Below are 12,130 nucleotides of genomic sequence, written 5' to 3'. Positions count from 1 at the left end.
TAGACTTCAAGAAAAAATTGAAGTGGATAATTATTTGGAAGCACCAACCACAGATGGGTTTGCGAGTACATGCTGCTGCTGAGTGCAAAAAGCTGTTCAAAAATACAACACTACCCTTCCTTCTCCAGTGGCTCTAGAAAAATGGGAATCAAATATCTAGGCATGGAAAAACTGTCCTGGTGATGCCAACTTTGGGATTCAATTGCACTTCAATGCAAAAAAATGAAATAAATTAACAGTTTAATTGGAAGATTGGATTAGTATTATCTGTTTAGGGACTTATTGTGGGGCAAGATCTTTGGACAGAAATGTGTTGATTTACATGCATGCAGTTTTATGGGAACAGAGAATAACATAAGAAACTGTGCAATAATAAGACTCCGTGATTTGATTTGTATGTTGTTTGTGTATGACAGGGTTTTTTTATTCCTGTATTTATTACTTTTTATCCCTTGATTGTTGTTTTTTTCTGTCTCTTTTAAATGGAACCTAATGAGGACTGCACCTTTCAATTTCATTGTACTTGTTGCAATGACAATAAAGGCATTCTATTCTATTCTATATTTTGTGTTTATTTGTGTTTCGTCCTACTTCTTTGATTGTAAGGGATCATCACACATGCTCATTTCAGAAGCAAAATTTGGATGTGTATACGGATGTTTAAATCAGAGCGTTCAGCCAGGTATTGACGTAAAAATGTGAAGGCTAAATACTGCACGAGAAAATTTTCGCTCGTGTCAGGCTTTTACACCTAAAGAGGAAGTACGATTGGTTTGCTCAATCTAAATGCTGCATCTAAATATTCAAGTTTATTTTTTCATTCTGGGTAAACAAGTATGGAAGATGAAAAACTCAAATAAAATGAGAGAAACTTATTCACTTATTTAATATTAATAATTTTTTTTGGCATTTAAGAGGATGAAAAAATATGCATGCTGAATAATGCAGATTTGAAACTGGTCTGTTTTGAGTTGTCCTGCTTTGTTGCATATTGTTTAAGTGGTAAAACATATTATCACAAGGATGTGTTTTTCTTGGCCTTAACACTTAATATCTGAATCTGTAAGTTTATGATTCTATAGTAGAATACGGTACAGCATGGTGGTGGTGGGGCATGGTGTAGGCTCAGCTGCAGGGGAGAGATGTGTGGGAGGGGGTTGTTGGAGCAGTGCCAGGGTTATCTGACCCAGGTGAAAACTGTTGATTGATTGCTCTCCTCTACCTGCAGGGAGAGAGACGGGGAGAGCTGGAGGAGCAGGACAAGGCTCCTGCCGTGTATTAAAACACTTCCTGGTGCAGAAGTAGATTTGTGTTGAACCATTGTGTGAGAAAATAAAGAGAAGGTCACTGTGGACACGTGTGGTCATTAGGTTGATGAACCCATACACACAGTCGTGTGTTACAAGCATTTGGTTTGGGGAATGGCAATGATTGAGGGCTTGGTATAGAAACATTGGAGGCCCTACTGAAAAAGAGCTACTGGTGGATAAACAAATAAATTAACATGAATTAGTTATTTTTTCCTTTTTTTTAAACCTGTGAACTTAGATAAAAAAATTGAAATTCTGAACTCTGAACATGAAAGGATTTATTTTGACCTGTGTGTACTGGACTTTTAACAAACCGACATTTACAATCACGAAATTACAAGACTTCTTGTTCTACTTTGATTCAAGTGAAAGAGCTGTAACTTGGTCAACAAATGAAGTTCAGATCTATTGTAAATTATACACCAAATATTTGTATGAATTGAAATTCCGTGTACAAAATTGGAATCCGTGCACCTTAGATACAAACATATTGGTGTCGTGTCAGCGTCTGCTCAGGATGACTTGGCTCACCACTGCCGCTCATTTGCATAACAAATAATATTAACATTGGCCTACTGATAGTCAATAGGATATGCAAAAGGTCAAGGTGATGGGGACTTTTTGATGCACCCTCGAAAGTGTCTTTGGGCAAACCACTTCATCTAGTCTGTTCTAAGTAAAGTTATATTATTAAGTTAAAGTTTCATGTATAAATGCACGTATGATTGGGTGAAAGTGACCTGTAGAACAAAGTGCTTTCAGTGTCTGGACAAATTTAACCTGCTGTATACTGTAGGTACAGTTTCTGAAATAGACCTCTCACACCACACTGTCTGAGGTATGATCACTCATTAGAAGAAAATGCAGTCTTATATCAAGAAAAGTGACCTCCCACTAGAAGTTTGAGGATTGTAACATTTTACAAGTGTTACTGTAAGTGTTGCCTGAAGATTGAAAAAGTTCACTTTGTTTCTGTGACTTCTGATTACATTAGAGTAATAACGGTATGTTTAAAGTGTACTTGAGCAGGGGTATGTTCAAAACAGCTTGGCAATGGCATCTCACTTATCAGTACACTCTATTTGCAATCAACCTAAAACTGAGCCTGAGCATTTGTAAAGGAGACTCAACATGCTTTTACTTAATAAGAAGACACTTAATGTGCCAAACAGAGCAGAACAATGAGTTTCCCCCCTCTCCACAGGAGGATACCTGGATTCAAATCTTGGTTGGACTCATGACCATTCAGCCCTGGCATGTTGGGTGATTACATATTTTCCCTTTTTCAAATATGTGGTCCATTGTTAAGCCATGCAAGGATTATTTGTGTGAGCAGGTGGCCTTTAAGCATAAACCAAGGATTCTCGTTTGAATTAATTAAATGTGTGTGTATATTCACTCATGACTGTATCCTGTGTGATCTCACAACTTCTGCTCAGCCAGATCAGGGTCAGCATAGGGGTTACAACTTTTTGAAAGGCAAATCAATCTGTAAACATTCCCTCCAACAGCAGAAAATGTTCTTCATAAAGTCTGTAGTTGATAAAGTCATTATATAATTATTTTTCCAATAATATGTCATGAAATGTTTTGCTTGTGTGAAAGATGATTTGTGGTTGTCCTTTCTTAACAAAAGATGTTCAATCACTGTAGCATTGTCTTAGTTCTTACTCTTTACACCTGTACAGAAAATGTTAGGTTCTGGGTTAGTTTCAAAGTAAAGTTTTTGCTAGAACTGCATCACATATAAGCTCTGAACCTTTCAGTGATTTTACAGAAAAGTTTGCTCATTCAGAGTCGGCAATCTTTGTTTCTCAAGCTTGTCTAACCGAGTGCATATGTCAAATCATGGTAAGGCCCAAATGATTGAAAAAAAAAAAAAAGCACCAGTCAAGAGAAAAGGTTGTGTTCTGAAAGTAATGTAAATTAGTGTAATCATGGACTGATGTGGAGAGAAACAGTGTACATCAAAGACAGATGCTTGGTGGTAATGATCTTACTAACTAACTAACTAAGAGCTCTGTAGCTTCTCCATTAGCAACTGATGCTCGAGTTCGCTGCCTGAAGCACCAGTAGCAGTCTCAACCCGAGGACTCAAGGTCCCGGGGAGCAGAGCTCTCCACAACTCCATGACGAGAGCATGGATTGACTGTGATGGCTCAAGCAGGTCCTATTTATCTCTTCGGTTTAAAACATTTATAACATCAGTAATGGCATACTACATAAAGTGAAGTTCCATGGAAGGAATTCATAAAGCACACACAAACACAGATGATAACACGTCACAGATCATATTGTTTTCTCACTTTATATTTCTGAAAGTAAATGGGGACAGACATTTTGCATGTGGTTGATTTGACTGTAGAAAGACAACAAGGGCCCTTCTTAAACAAACTCAAATGCACGGTCTAGAGCGCATGGCACAAAGTGCATTACAGTCTGGTTGAAGTTACATGCACTGAAACAATACCTCTGCACAGTAAGCCAAAGTGACTGTCCAGATTTACAAACGTGGAGATATACACACACCATGCACAGCAGTGTAACTTCATTCATTATTTCAAACTCTGGACATGTGGACAGTATTGGCAGAAAAAAATAAGTAACTAACATCCCATGTTCTTTACAGCGAAAAAGGTAGGCTGTATATATTTCTAAAATTTTTACTGCTGAATAACATATGGTGGTATTTTGTGCGTTGTGCGTAGTGGTTACTCTTAATTGTTTATAACGGGCAACAAGGTCATGGCAATGATTGTTTTTTTTAAGGATTATAAAAAGAAAACGTAAGGTGTATGTATGTATGTGTTTATTTTTGTATGTGTGTTTGTGTTTATGTTTGTAAGTGTGTGCATATCAACAGGAAATTGTGCAGTATCAAAAGCCAAGATGCTTTTGCATACTGATTTGTAAATTCTCCTCCAACCATTTATAGGTATGTCATTCCCAAATGCATTGAAAGGATCATTGACACTTAACCAGTGTCATCCAGTGAACTAAAGACAGTCAAATCCAAAAATGGAACATTTTTTTGCTTTTCTGTACTTCTTTGGATCACTTATTCATGCTCTGGCTCAACGCACTATACCAGCTTCAGAGTTTCATCTGGATGGAGATTATTTGATAGGTGGACTTTTTGATATTCATCATGTCAGTATCCATGTTTACAATGACAGACCAGAAGCTGTTGACTGCTCCAGGTGAGTCTTACTTGTTAATTTTGGGGGTTTGAATCTGTATATTCATACGGTCAGTTATGCTTCCAGAAATATTCTGATATTAAGAAGTTAAAAACAGTGTCTGCTGCCCTTTTCTTCATCTCTCCCCAGTCAACCCTTCCTTCTGCCAAATTATCGGAGGTTTCAGTTGATGAGATTCTCTGTGGAGGAAATCAATAACTCAACCAGCCTCCTGCCTGATATATCCCTCGGCTATGAGATGTTTGATCACTGCTCAGATGCACAAAACTTTCCAGAAGTTTTCAACCTTATCTCAGTCAATGGACTGATTCAACCGTGGGTTGAACCTCAAAAGCAACAAACAAATATTTCTGATGTGTCCAAAGTGATAGCAGTGGTTGGACCTTTTACAAGCACTCAGGCTCTGACTGTAACCCCATGGTTCATGGCTGATTTCATTCCTATGGTACATTTTATTACCACTGTTTGAAGGAAAATTCCAGACATGAGTAAGGGATTATGTATAGTGAGAGGGTGATTGTGCAAATAGAATCCAAACAGGATGAGAGATGATTCATGCACAATATGAAAGGATTCCATTTCCCACAATCATCTGCTGACAACACATTATCCTGCTTATTACCAGACTGCCAACTAAAGATACAAACAAGCTGAAAGGCAAAAATACCCAAAACAATGACTTAAAAAAATTATAAATCAAAGTAAACATTTTCATTCACGTCAAGACATTAGCGTTTAAATGTTGAAATTCCCAACAGTTGTAGAAAACAACTGCAGCATCTCACTCTGCACTTGACTCTGGTGTTGCTCTCACTATTGAATTTAATTTGAGTTTATTTGATCAGGACAATGCACATTAATCAACGTTTCAACAGTATGCCTCAATGTAAATATGCCGGAGTTAGCACAATAGCTAAATTTCATCCGAAGTCCTAAGGCAGGTACTCACACTATTAAGAATTTATAACCAATCAGAATCAAGTGCTCAATACGAGGGTGGTTTAGTAAGAAAGTCGGGTAATGACCAATGATAGGAAAACATGTAATTATTTGCTGTGCTCTATTAAAAAGTAAATAAATTCAGTTCAGAATTGTATTTCATTCTACACACTTTTAAAAATGTTATTCTGTTTTTGCAGGTCAGTTATGGATCTTCCAGTTCTGTCTTCTCAGAAAAAGCAAAGTTCCCCTCTTTCCTACGAACAGTGCATCCCAATAAAGATGTCATAGAAGTGATTGTTACTATTCTGCAACACTTCAACTGGCGCTGGGTGGCTTTCCTCAACAGTGATAATGATTTTGGTATTGATGGACTGGAAATGTTCAGGAAAAGGATCAAGGACACAAAGATCTGTCTGGCGTACACCAAAGGTCTCAGCAGCAATACAGATTATCTTCAAATATTCACACAGATACAGGCACAGAGGATTAACACCATTATTGTTTTTGCCCCAAAACTGACTGCTGAAGCTCTCATTATGTCAGCAATACAGCTGAATATCACCAACAAGGTTTGGATAGCAGATGATGGATGGTCCTTAAACAAGAGGCTCCCTAAGGAGAAAGGAATCCAAAATATTGGAACTGTACTTGGGGTGTCTCAACCAGTCATGATGATACCTGGGTTCAATGATTTTATTTATTCTACTAAAAGCCAGAGTCATTGCCAAAATCCAAAACAAAAAATGTTTTGTAATCAGGTATGCAAATGCAGCAATGTTAGTACAGAAGAAATCCTTTCTGTGGACCCATCTTTTTCCTTTGCTGTTTACTCTGCTGTATATGCCATTGCGCATGCTTTGCATAATACCTTGCAATGTGGGACTGACCGATGTAATCACAATGTCACAGTATACCCTTATATGGTAAGTATTCAAGTAAGTTACAGTATGTTAATTCCTCCCTATTAGGAAATTACCAACAACTTTGTAATTAGTATCTTATAAGTAGATTGTACACACATGTGAGTAATGAATGGACTTTGTGTGCCCTCATTAGGTCCTAGAAGAGCTGAAGAAGTCAAACTTTACACTTTTAAATCAAGATATTAAGTTTGATGAAAATGGTGACCCCAAGTACGGCCCCCTCGCAATAGTTTTCTGGAACCAGACTGGTGATGCAGAGGAGATTGGCTTTTACCATTTTCACCCCTCTACAGATTTCTTCATCAACAACAGCAAAATCAAGTGGAATACAAATGACGGTGTAAGTTGATTTATTTCAATACCTATTCCACAATGTATTTCAGGAGTTTGTGTGGTGCACAATGTGGGAATGTTTTGGTTTTGGTGTTTGTGGTTGCAGGATTGATAGATCAATAGATTGATAGATATAATTTCTCTTGTTGTTGAAAAACTTTCTTGTACAGGTGCCTACTTCCCTGTGTTCCAAAGAATGTTCTGCAGGTTACGTTAAAGAGCAAACTGGAATCCATCAATGCTGCTTCACCTGTGAAATCTGTCCAAATGGAACTTATATCAATAGCACAGGTAAAGTATTTCACACATGAGGTGATAATAAGTAGAAGCAGTGCTGTCTTTCCTGTTTTGATGTTAAATATAACGCAACATGATGTTGCTTCTGTGTCAAATAATGAGGAAACAGATCTTATTGAGTTATTGATGAAATGATAAAAAACATTGAGGACAATAAACATATATGCAAAGATAAAACTTTTTTTTAATCATTTTTGTTATCAAAGCTGTGGCTGAACAAGAAGCCTCTAAAATTGATGCTAACCATGTAAAAAGTAAAGAAACTCTTCTGTCAAATGCACAGACAGGCTGTGAACCTTACAAAATGACCATAGGCTGAAACTTGAAAAAAGGTATAGTTGACTTAGTAGCTGTTCCCACTCAAAGTACCTGTCAGGAACTTTTGATTTGAGTCAAGTTGTCAAGTGACCCCCTTGAACAAAGCAGCCTTTACCGATCTTGTCTTTTATATGTGTACGTAGTGTTTTTTGTTTTTTTGGTTGTTTTTTTAATCTCATCCTTTCTTTCAGCACCCGAATGTATCACTCATGCATAACATTTGCTGGGAAAAATGAAAATACAAAAAAAGGAGTCTTTCAGCTGATGTAGTGAAACACTTTATCTGAAACCCACGCAGCCACTGTTTCAAACTACAAAAGGAGCTACTATATAAAGAAATAGTCAATCTTCTATTTTAAAGGTCATAAAGAGGCATCAATGTTAGTTTCAGTTTGTTTAATATCCAGCAAAAAAATCCTCACAGGAGCTTTAAGCATTTAAACTGATGGCAGATTCCCCCTAACACAAATTTTTTTTACATTTTACATTTAATGGGTTGTGAAACAGTTTGATATTATTACTGATGCCTCTCAATGACCTAAGGGTCCGTGGGAAGGTGCATCTGTTCAAATATAGCACTTTACCATTTTTTTTAACTGATAATGACTGACTTGGCATGTGTCACACTGTACAAGAAAAAAATCAGCAAAGAGCTAAGATGTAAATATTTGTCCACAAGGGGTCGCCAAGATCAACACAAACTGATAGTTCCTGATGGCAGCTTTAAATTTTGTATCACTGGACCGTTTCCTGTCAGCCATGACCCCCGACTTAAGAATAGTGCACGCTTTCCTAAGGGAACATAAGATTTTATATTATTCATATGGCTTAGTGGGAATAAATTTATCAAACAGAGACAACCCTTTAAGTACTTGTATTAAGTATAAGTATCTAGCATTATAATAAGTATCTATTATTGCTGTAAACTGTTTCTCTCCAATGTGACTTCTCCCAGAAGTTTAGCACAAGCTATTCAGCATGCAACATTAATTTCCTCAGAAATTGTATTTTCTAGGTTTGTTTGTTTTTCATTTACAGTACATAGTGACTTCATTAAACCTTTGAAATGTTCACAAGACTTTAGGCTTTTTTTTTTTTTACCATCATTCAACATTTTTCATACCATTTCAATTTTTTCACATCTTTTTTTGTTATTTTAAGTTTAGTTTTTAGGTTTTTCAGCCCTAAAAGGCATTTTTCCATTAGTGTGTATTCAAGGAATGTTTAGACTCATAATGAGCCGTGGAATCACTAGAATGAAGAAGCTGTTGAAATTATCTAATAAATCTTCTGGAAAAACTGCCACAAAAATCACAAACTTCAGTCCACATACGAAATGAAGTAAATATTGTGCTGCTTGTGTCAAGTGGCTTATCATAGCAAAATAATGGATCCTTTATCTTGTAGTTGCCCAAATGTCACAGAAACTTGACCAACTACCCCATTTAGTCTAATGTAAAATCTTGGCAGAAATTTCTGCAGGACATGGAATGTGAGCACGCTCTTATCTCACTGAAAAGGCCACATTTCTGGAAATATGGGGATTTGTAATACTAGGCCACATACATAAAATTGACATTACTTAACAACATAAAAGATTAGACACGTAACACTACTTCCTTGGATTTGCTAGTCTTTATTTAAGGAGACCTTAACTTTATTGACAATCTATGTTTTTCCATGTCAACCAGAGGATCCCTACAATTGCATCAGCTGTAAGGAGACAGAATGGTCCACAGAAGGAAGTACATCATGCAATCTGCGTTCAGTGGAGTATGTCCCATTCACTGACATCGGGGCCATACTCATCATAGCCGGGTCCTGGGCCTTGGATGGTCTCACACTAGCTATGTCTGCTCTCTTTGTCATCAACTACAACACCCCTATTGTCAGATCTGCTGGGGGACCAATGTGCTTCCTCATTTTAGGCTGCCTCAGTCTGTGTAGTCTCAGTGTGTTCTTTTACTTTGGTAAGCCAACAGCTTCCTTTTGTACTTTGAGGTCTTTGCCATTTATTTTGTTTTACACTGTTTGTCTTGCCTGTTTCGTTGTGCGCTCTTTTCAAATAGTTTGCATTTTCAAAATGGCTGCCAAGTTCCCAAGGCTCTACAGTTGGTGGATGAAATATCACGGCCAATGGCTGATCATCACTGTGGCATTTGTTACTCAGGCTTTTGCTCTTCTTATTGGCTATTCTCATTCTCCCCCAAAGCCCTACAATGAAACAGTTTGGTATCCAGAAGAAATCATACTAAGCTGCGAAACTAAATTTGATGCATTCTCTGGTTCAGCAATTGTACTTGTGTCTTTGGGCTCTCTTTGCTTCATTTTCTCCTACATGGGGAAAGACCTCCCTAAAAATTACAATGAAGCCAAAGCAATAACCTTCTGCCTGCTCCTGCTGATCCTCACCTGGATCATCTTTGCTACCATACAGGTGCTTTACCGTGGCAAGTACATCCAAACTCTTAATGCTCTGGCAGTACTCTCCAGTCTTTATTCCTTCCTGTTGTGGTATTTCCTCCCAAAGTGCTACATCATCATTTTTCAACCTCACAAAAACACACAGCAGTACTTCCAAGGTCTCATTCAGAGTTACACCAAAACAATAAGCCAGTAGATGCCTTTAGTAAATATGTTTCTCTACAGACAGAAAAACAGATGATTATTGTAAATAGATCATATAGTGCTTTTCTAGTCCTCTAACCACTCCAAGTGCTTTTACAATGTATATAGCATTCACAGACATGCATATTGATGCTAGAAGATGATATGTGAAGTGTCCATCAGTATTAACTAATCTGTTTTGTACACATAAACACATCACTGGATATGCTGTGGTGGAAAATGAATGAATAAACTGCTGTGCTTTGTGTTTCTCTGTGCTTCTGTAAGACTGATAGGAACTGTTGCAGGTGCAGTTCTCCGAGGTCATACACAGAAGGCTTTTGTTTGATAAGAAGTAAGGTTTCCTGTATTCCCATAACTCCTTCTTTTACAGATCCTGTATTCTACCCATCAATGATCTTTGTTAGACCACAGGATATTACCCTTTTTGTAAGACTCTTCCTGTCAATGTACCACACCTGTTTTGATTATTTTCTATATACTGTTTGAACTCACATTTCTGGGGGCAGAAGACATCTGACTTCGACTGAGTGAAGTTCACTTGTTTTCTCCCTCTTTGCAAAGAACGCTGATAATAAAACTTGACAAAAGACAATCATTTGTCGCTCCATGAGTTTATTTCATCTATCATGCTGACACCATAGCCTGAACAAGAAATTGCCATTACAATGCCACTTAGCAGCAATGTGGGGTCCACCAACTGACTGTGAGCCACTTTATCGTTCATGCCTCTTTAACTTTTTCATCAAAAGTCTATTTTGTTGTCCTTTCAGAGTAGAAAAGTAACAATTCAGGGTCTGAATCCTCTTCATCTCTGTCTTTCTCCAAGTTGTGAATTGATCTCACCTTATGTTTGAGGAAAATATGCATCTCTGCTTTCAGTACAAAACCAAGTTAGCAACACCATTTGCTTGTAATGTTGAAATCTGTGAGATTCAGTGTAGTCTCTACAACATTCAATATTATCAGGTAATGTGTTTTTTTACAACCTTTACACATGGTAAAACACAAAGTCATTTATTTAAGTTCCTGTACAATTCCATATATCAATGTATATTCAGTACAGTTTTTCAGTAAACATCATTCAATGAACATGTGAAATCTAACATGTGTATCATACTTACTGTACTTGTGTGTGATTCTTAAACACAGCTATGCTCTGAAAAAAGTTCAACAGAAACATTATCTAACTCACTATGACTAATATCCAGACTATTATATAATGTCAGCCCTTACTTTGATGCTGTGTTTTATGTGGCCTTTCTTCATTCCAGTTATCAGTGGTGGTGATAATTAATGCAGCAAAATCCCCTCCTGATTCATATTTCTTGATAGAAAAAACATTTTCCTGACATTTTCCCATCATAATTTATTTTTAATGTATTTGTTTTGTTTGTATTTCACACATAACATACATGGGAGAGGGATCCCCATTTTTTTCCGGACCTACCATATGGGTCACAACTTGTAAAGACCCTTAGTGTGTTATGTATTGTGTGTTATGTGTTATACTGGACTCTAAAAATAAAATGAGTTTGACAAAAAATTTCCTTGACTTGGCTTGAGTTTGTCTGTACTCCTACACAGAGTTTAAATAATAAAGAGGTGTAAGAAGTGTATCATTTAACATTAAGATAGGATTTGTGTCGAGGATTAGGACTTGGAGCTAAACTGTTAGATAGAGTGATATTCTATAGAGTCATATTTTCCGGCAGGCATCAGCAGCAGGTTATATATTCTAAAGAGTACTACAACACATCATCATTGTTAATCCATCATATTGATGTCATCTTTTTCCTTTTCTCTCCTAACCCTCTGTAGAGTCCAAGCACCAAAGACTTTCCCATAATACTTCCTTAAGGTTTAATATTTGCTTCTTTAGGTCATTCCACTGTTCAAAGCTAATAGTCTCAATTTCAAAGGCACATTGTGCTCAGAAAACAGTCTCTTTCTTTTTTCTTTATTTTTTTATTATTTTATTGCATGGAAAAAAATTTCAACTTTACAGATCATTGTACTTTCAAGTACATTGCATTTTTTTCTCCATAGTGTTACATACATTAAATGAAAAATGACATAACAATAAAATAACCCAAACACAAAACAACCCCCCCCCCAAAAAAAAAAAAAATAACACAGTTCAAGAAAAAGGGAACAAAAAAGACAAAAATTAAATAAT

The 12,130-nt window shown here is 36.8% G+C and overlaps 1 protein-coding gene across 1 annotated transcript; it reads left to right on the top strand.

The window, feature by feature from the left end:
• Positions 1 to 4,328: 4,328 nt before the first annotated feature.
• Positions 4,329 to 9,943, top strand: LOC117822157 (taste receptor type 1 member 1-like). Its single transcript, XM_034696829.1, has 6 exons — positions 4,329 to 4,510; positions 4,640 to 4,955; positions 5,650 to 6,375; positions 6,509 to 6,715; positions 6,879 to 6,999; positions 9,015 to 9,943. Exons 1-6 carry the CDS (start codon positions 4,329 to 4,331, stop codon positions 9,941 to 9,943), a joined length of 2,481 nt encoding a protein of 826 aa, XP_034552720.1.
• The last annotated feature ends 2,187 nt before the right edge of the window (positions 9,944 to 12,130 follow it).

This window comes from Notolabrus celidotus, chromosome 11, assembly GCF_009762535.1.
Source record: "Notolabrus celidotus isolate fNotCel1 chromosome 11, fNotCel1.pri, whole genome shotgun sequence".
NCBI lineage: Eukaryota > Metazoa > Chordata > Actinopteri > Labriformes > Labridae > Notolabrus > Notolabrus celidotus.
The sequence above is the reverse complement of the archived record's forward strand: the minus strand, read 5'-3'. Positions and strand labels throughout refer to the sequence as shown.

Excerpts from the sequence above, each read along its gene's own strand:
- LOC117822157 (XM_034696829.1), top strand. The coding sequence starts at position 4,329 with ATGGAACATTTTTTTGCTTTTCTGTACTTCTTTGGATCACTTATTCAT. Across the intron at positions 4,511-4,639 it reads GAAGCTGTTGACTGCTCCAG|TCAACCCTTCCTTCTGCCAA; the intron begins GTGAGTCTTACT and ends ATCTCTCCCCAG. Across the intron at positions 6,716-6,878 it reads AGTGGAATACAAATGACGGT|GTGCCTACTTCCCTGTGTTC; the intron begins GTAAGTTGATTT and ends TTTCTTGTACAG.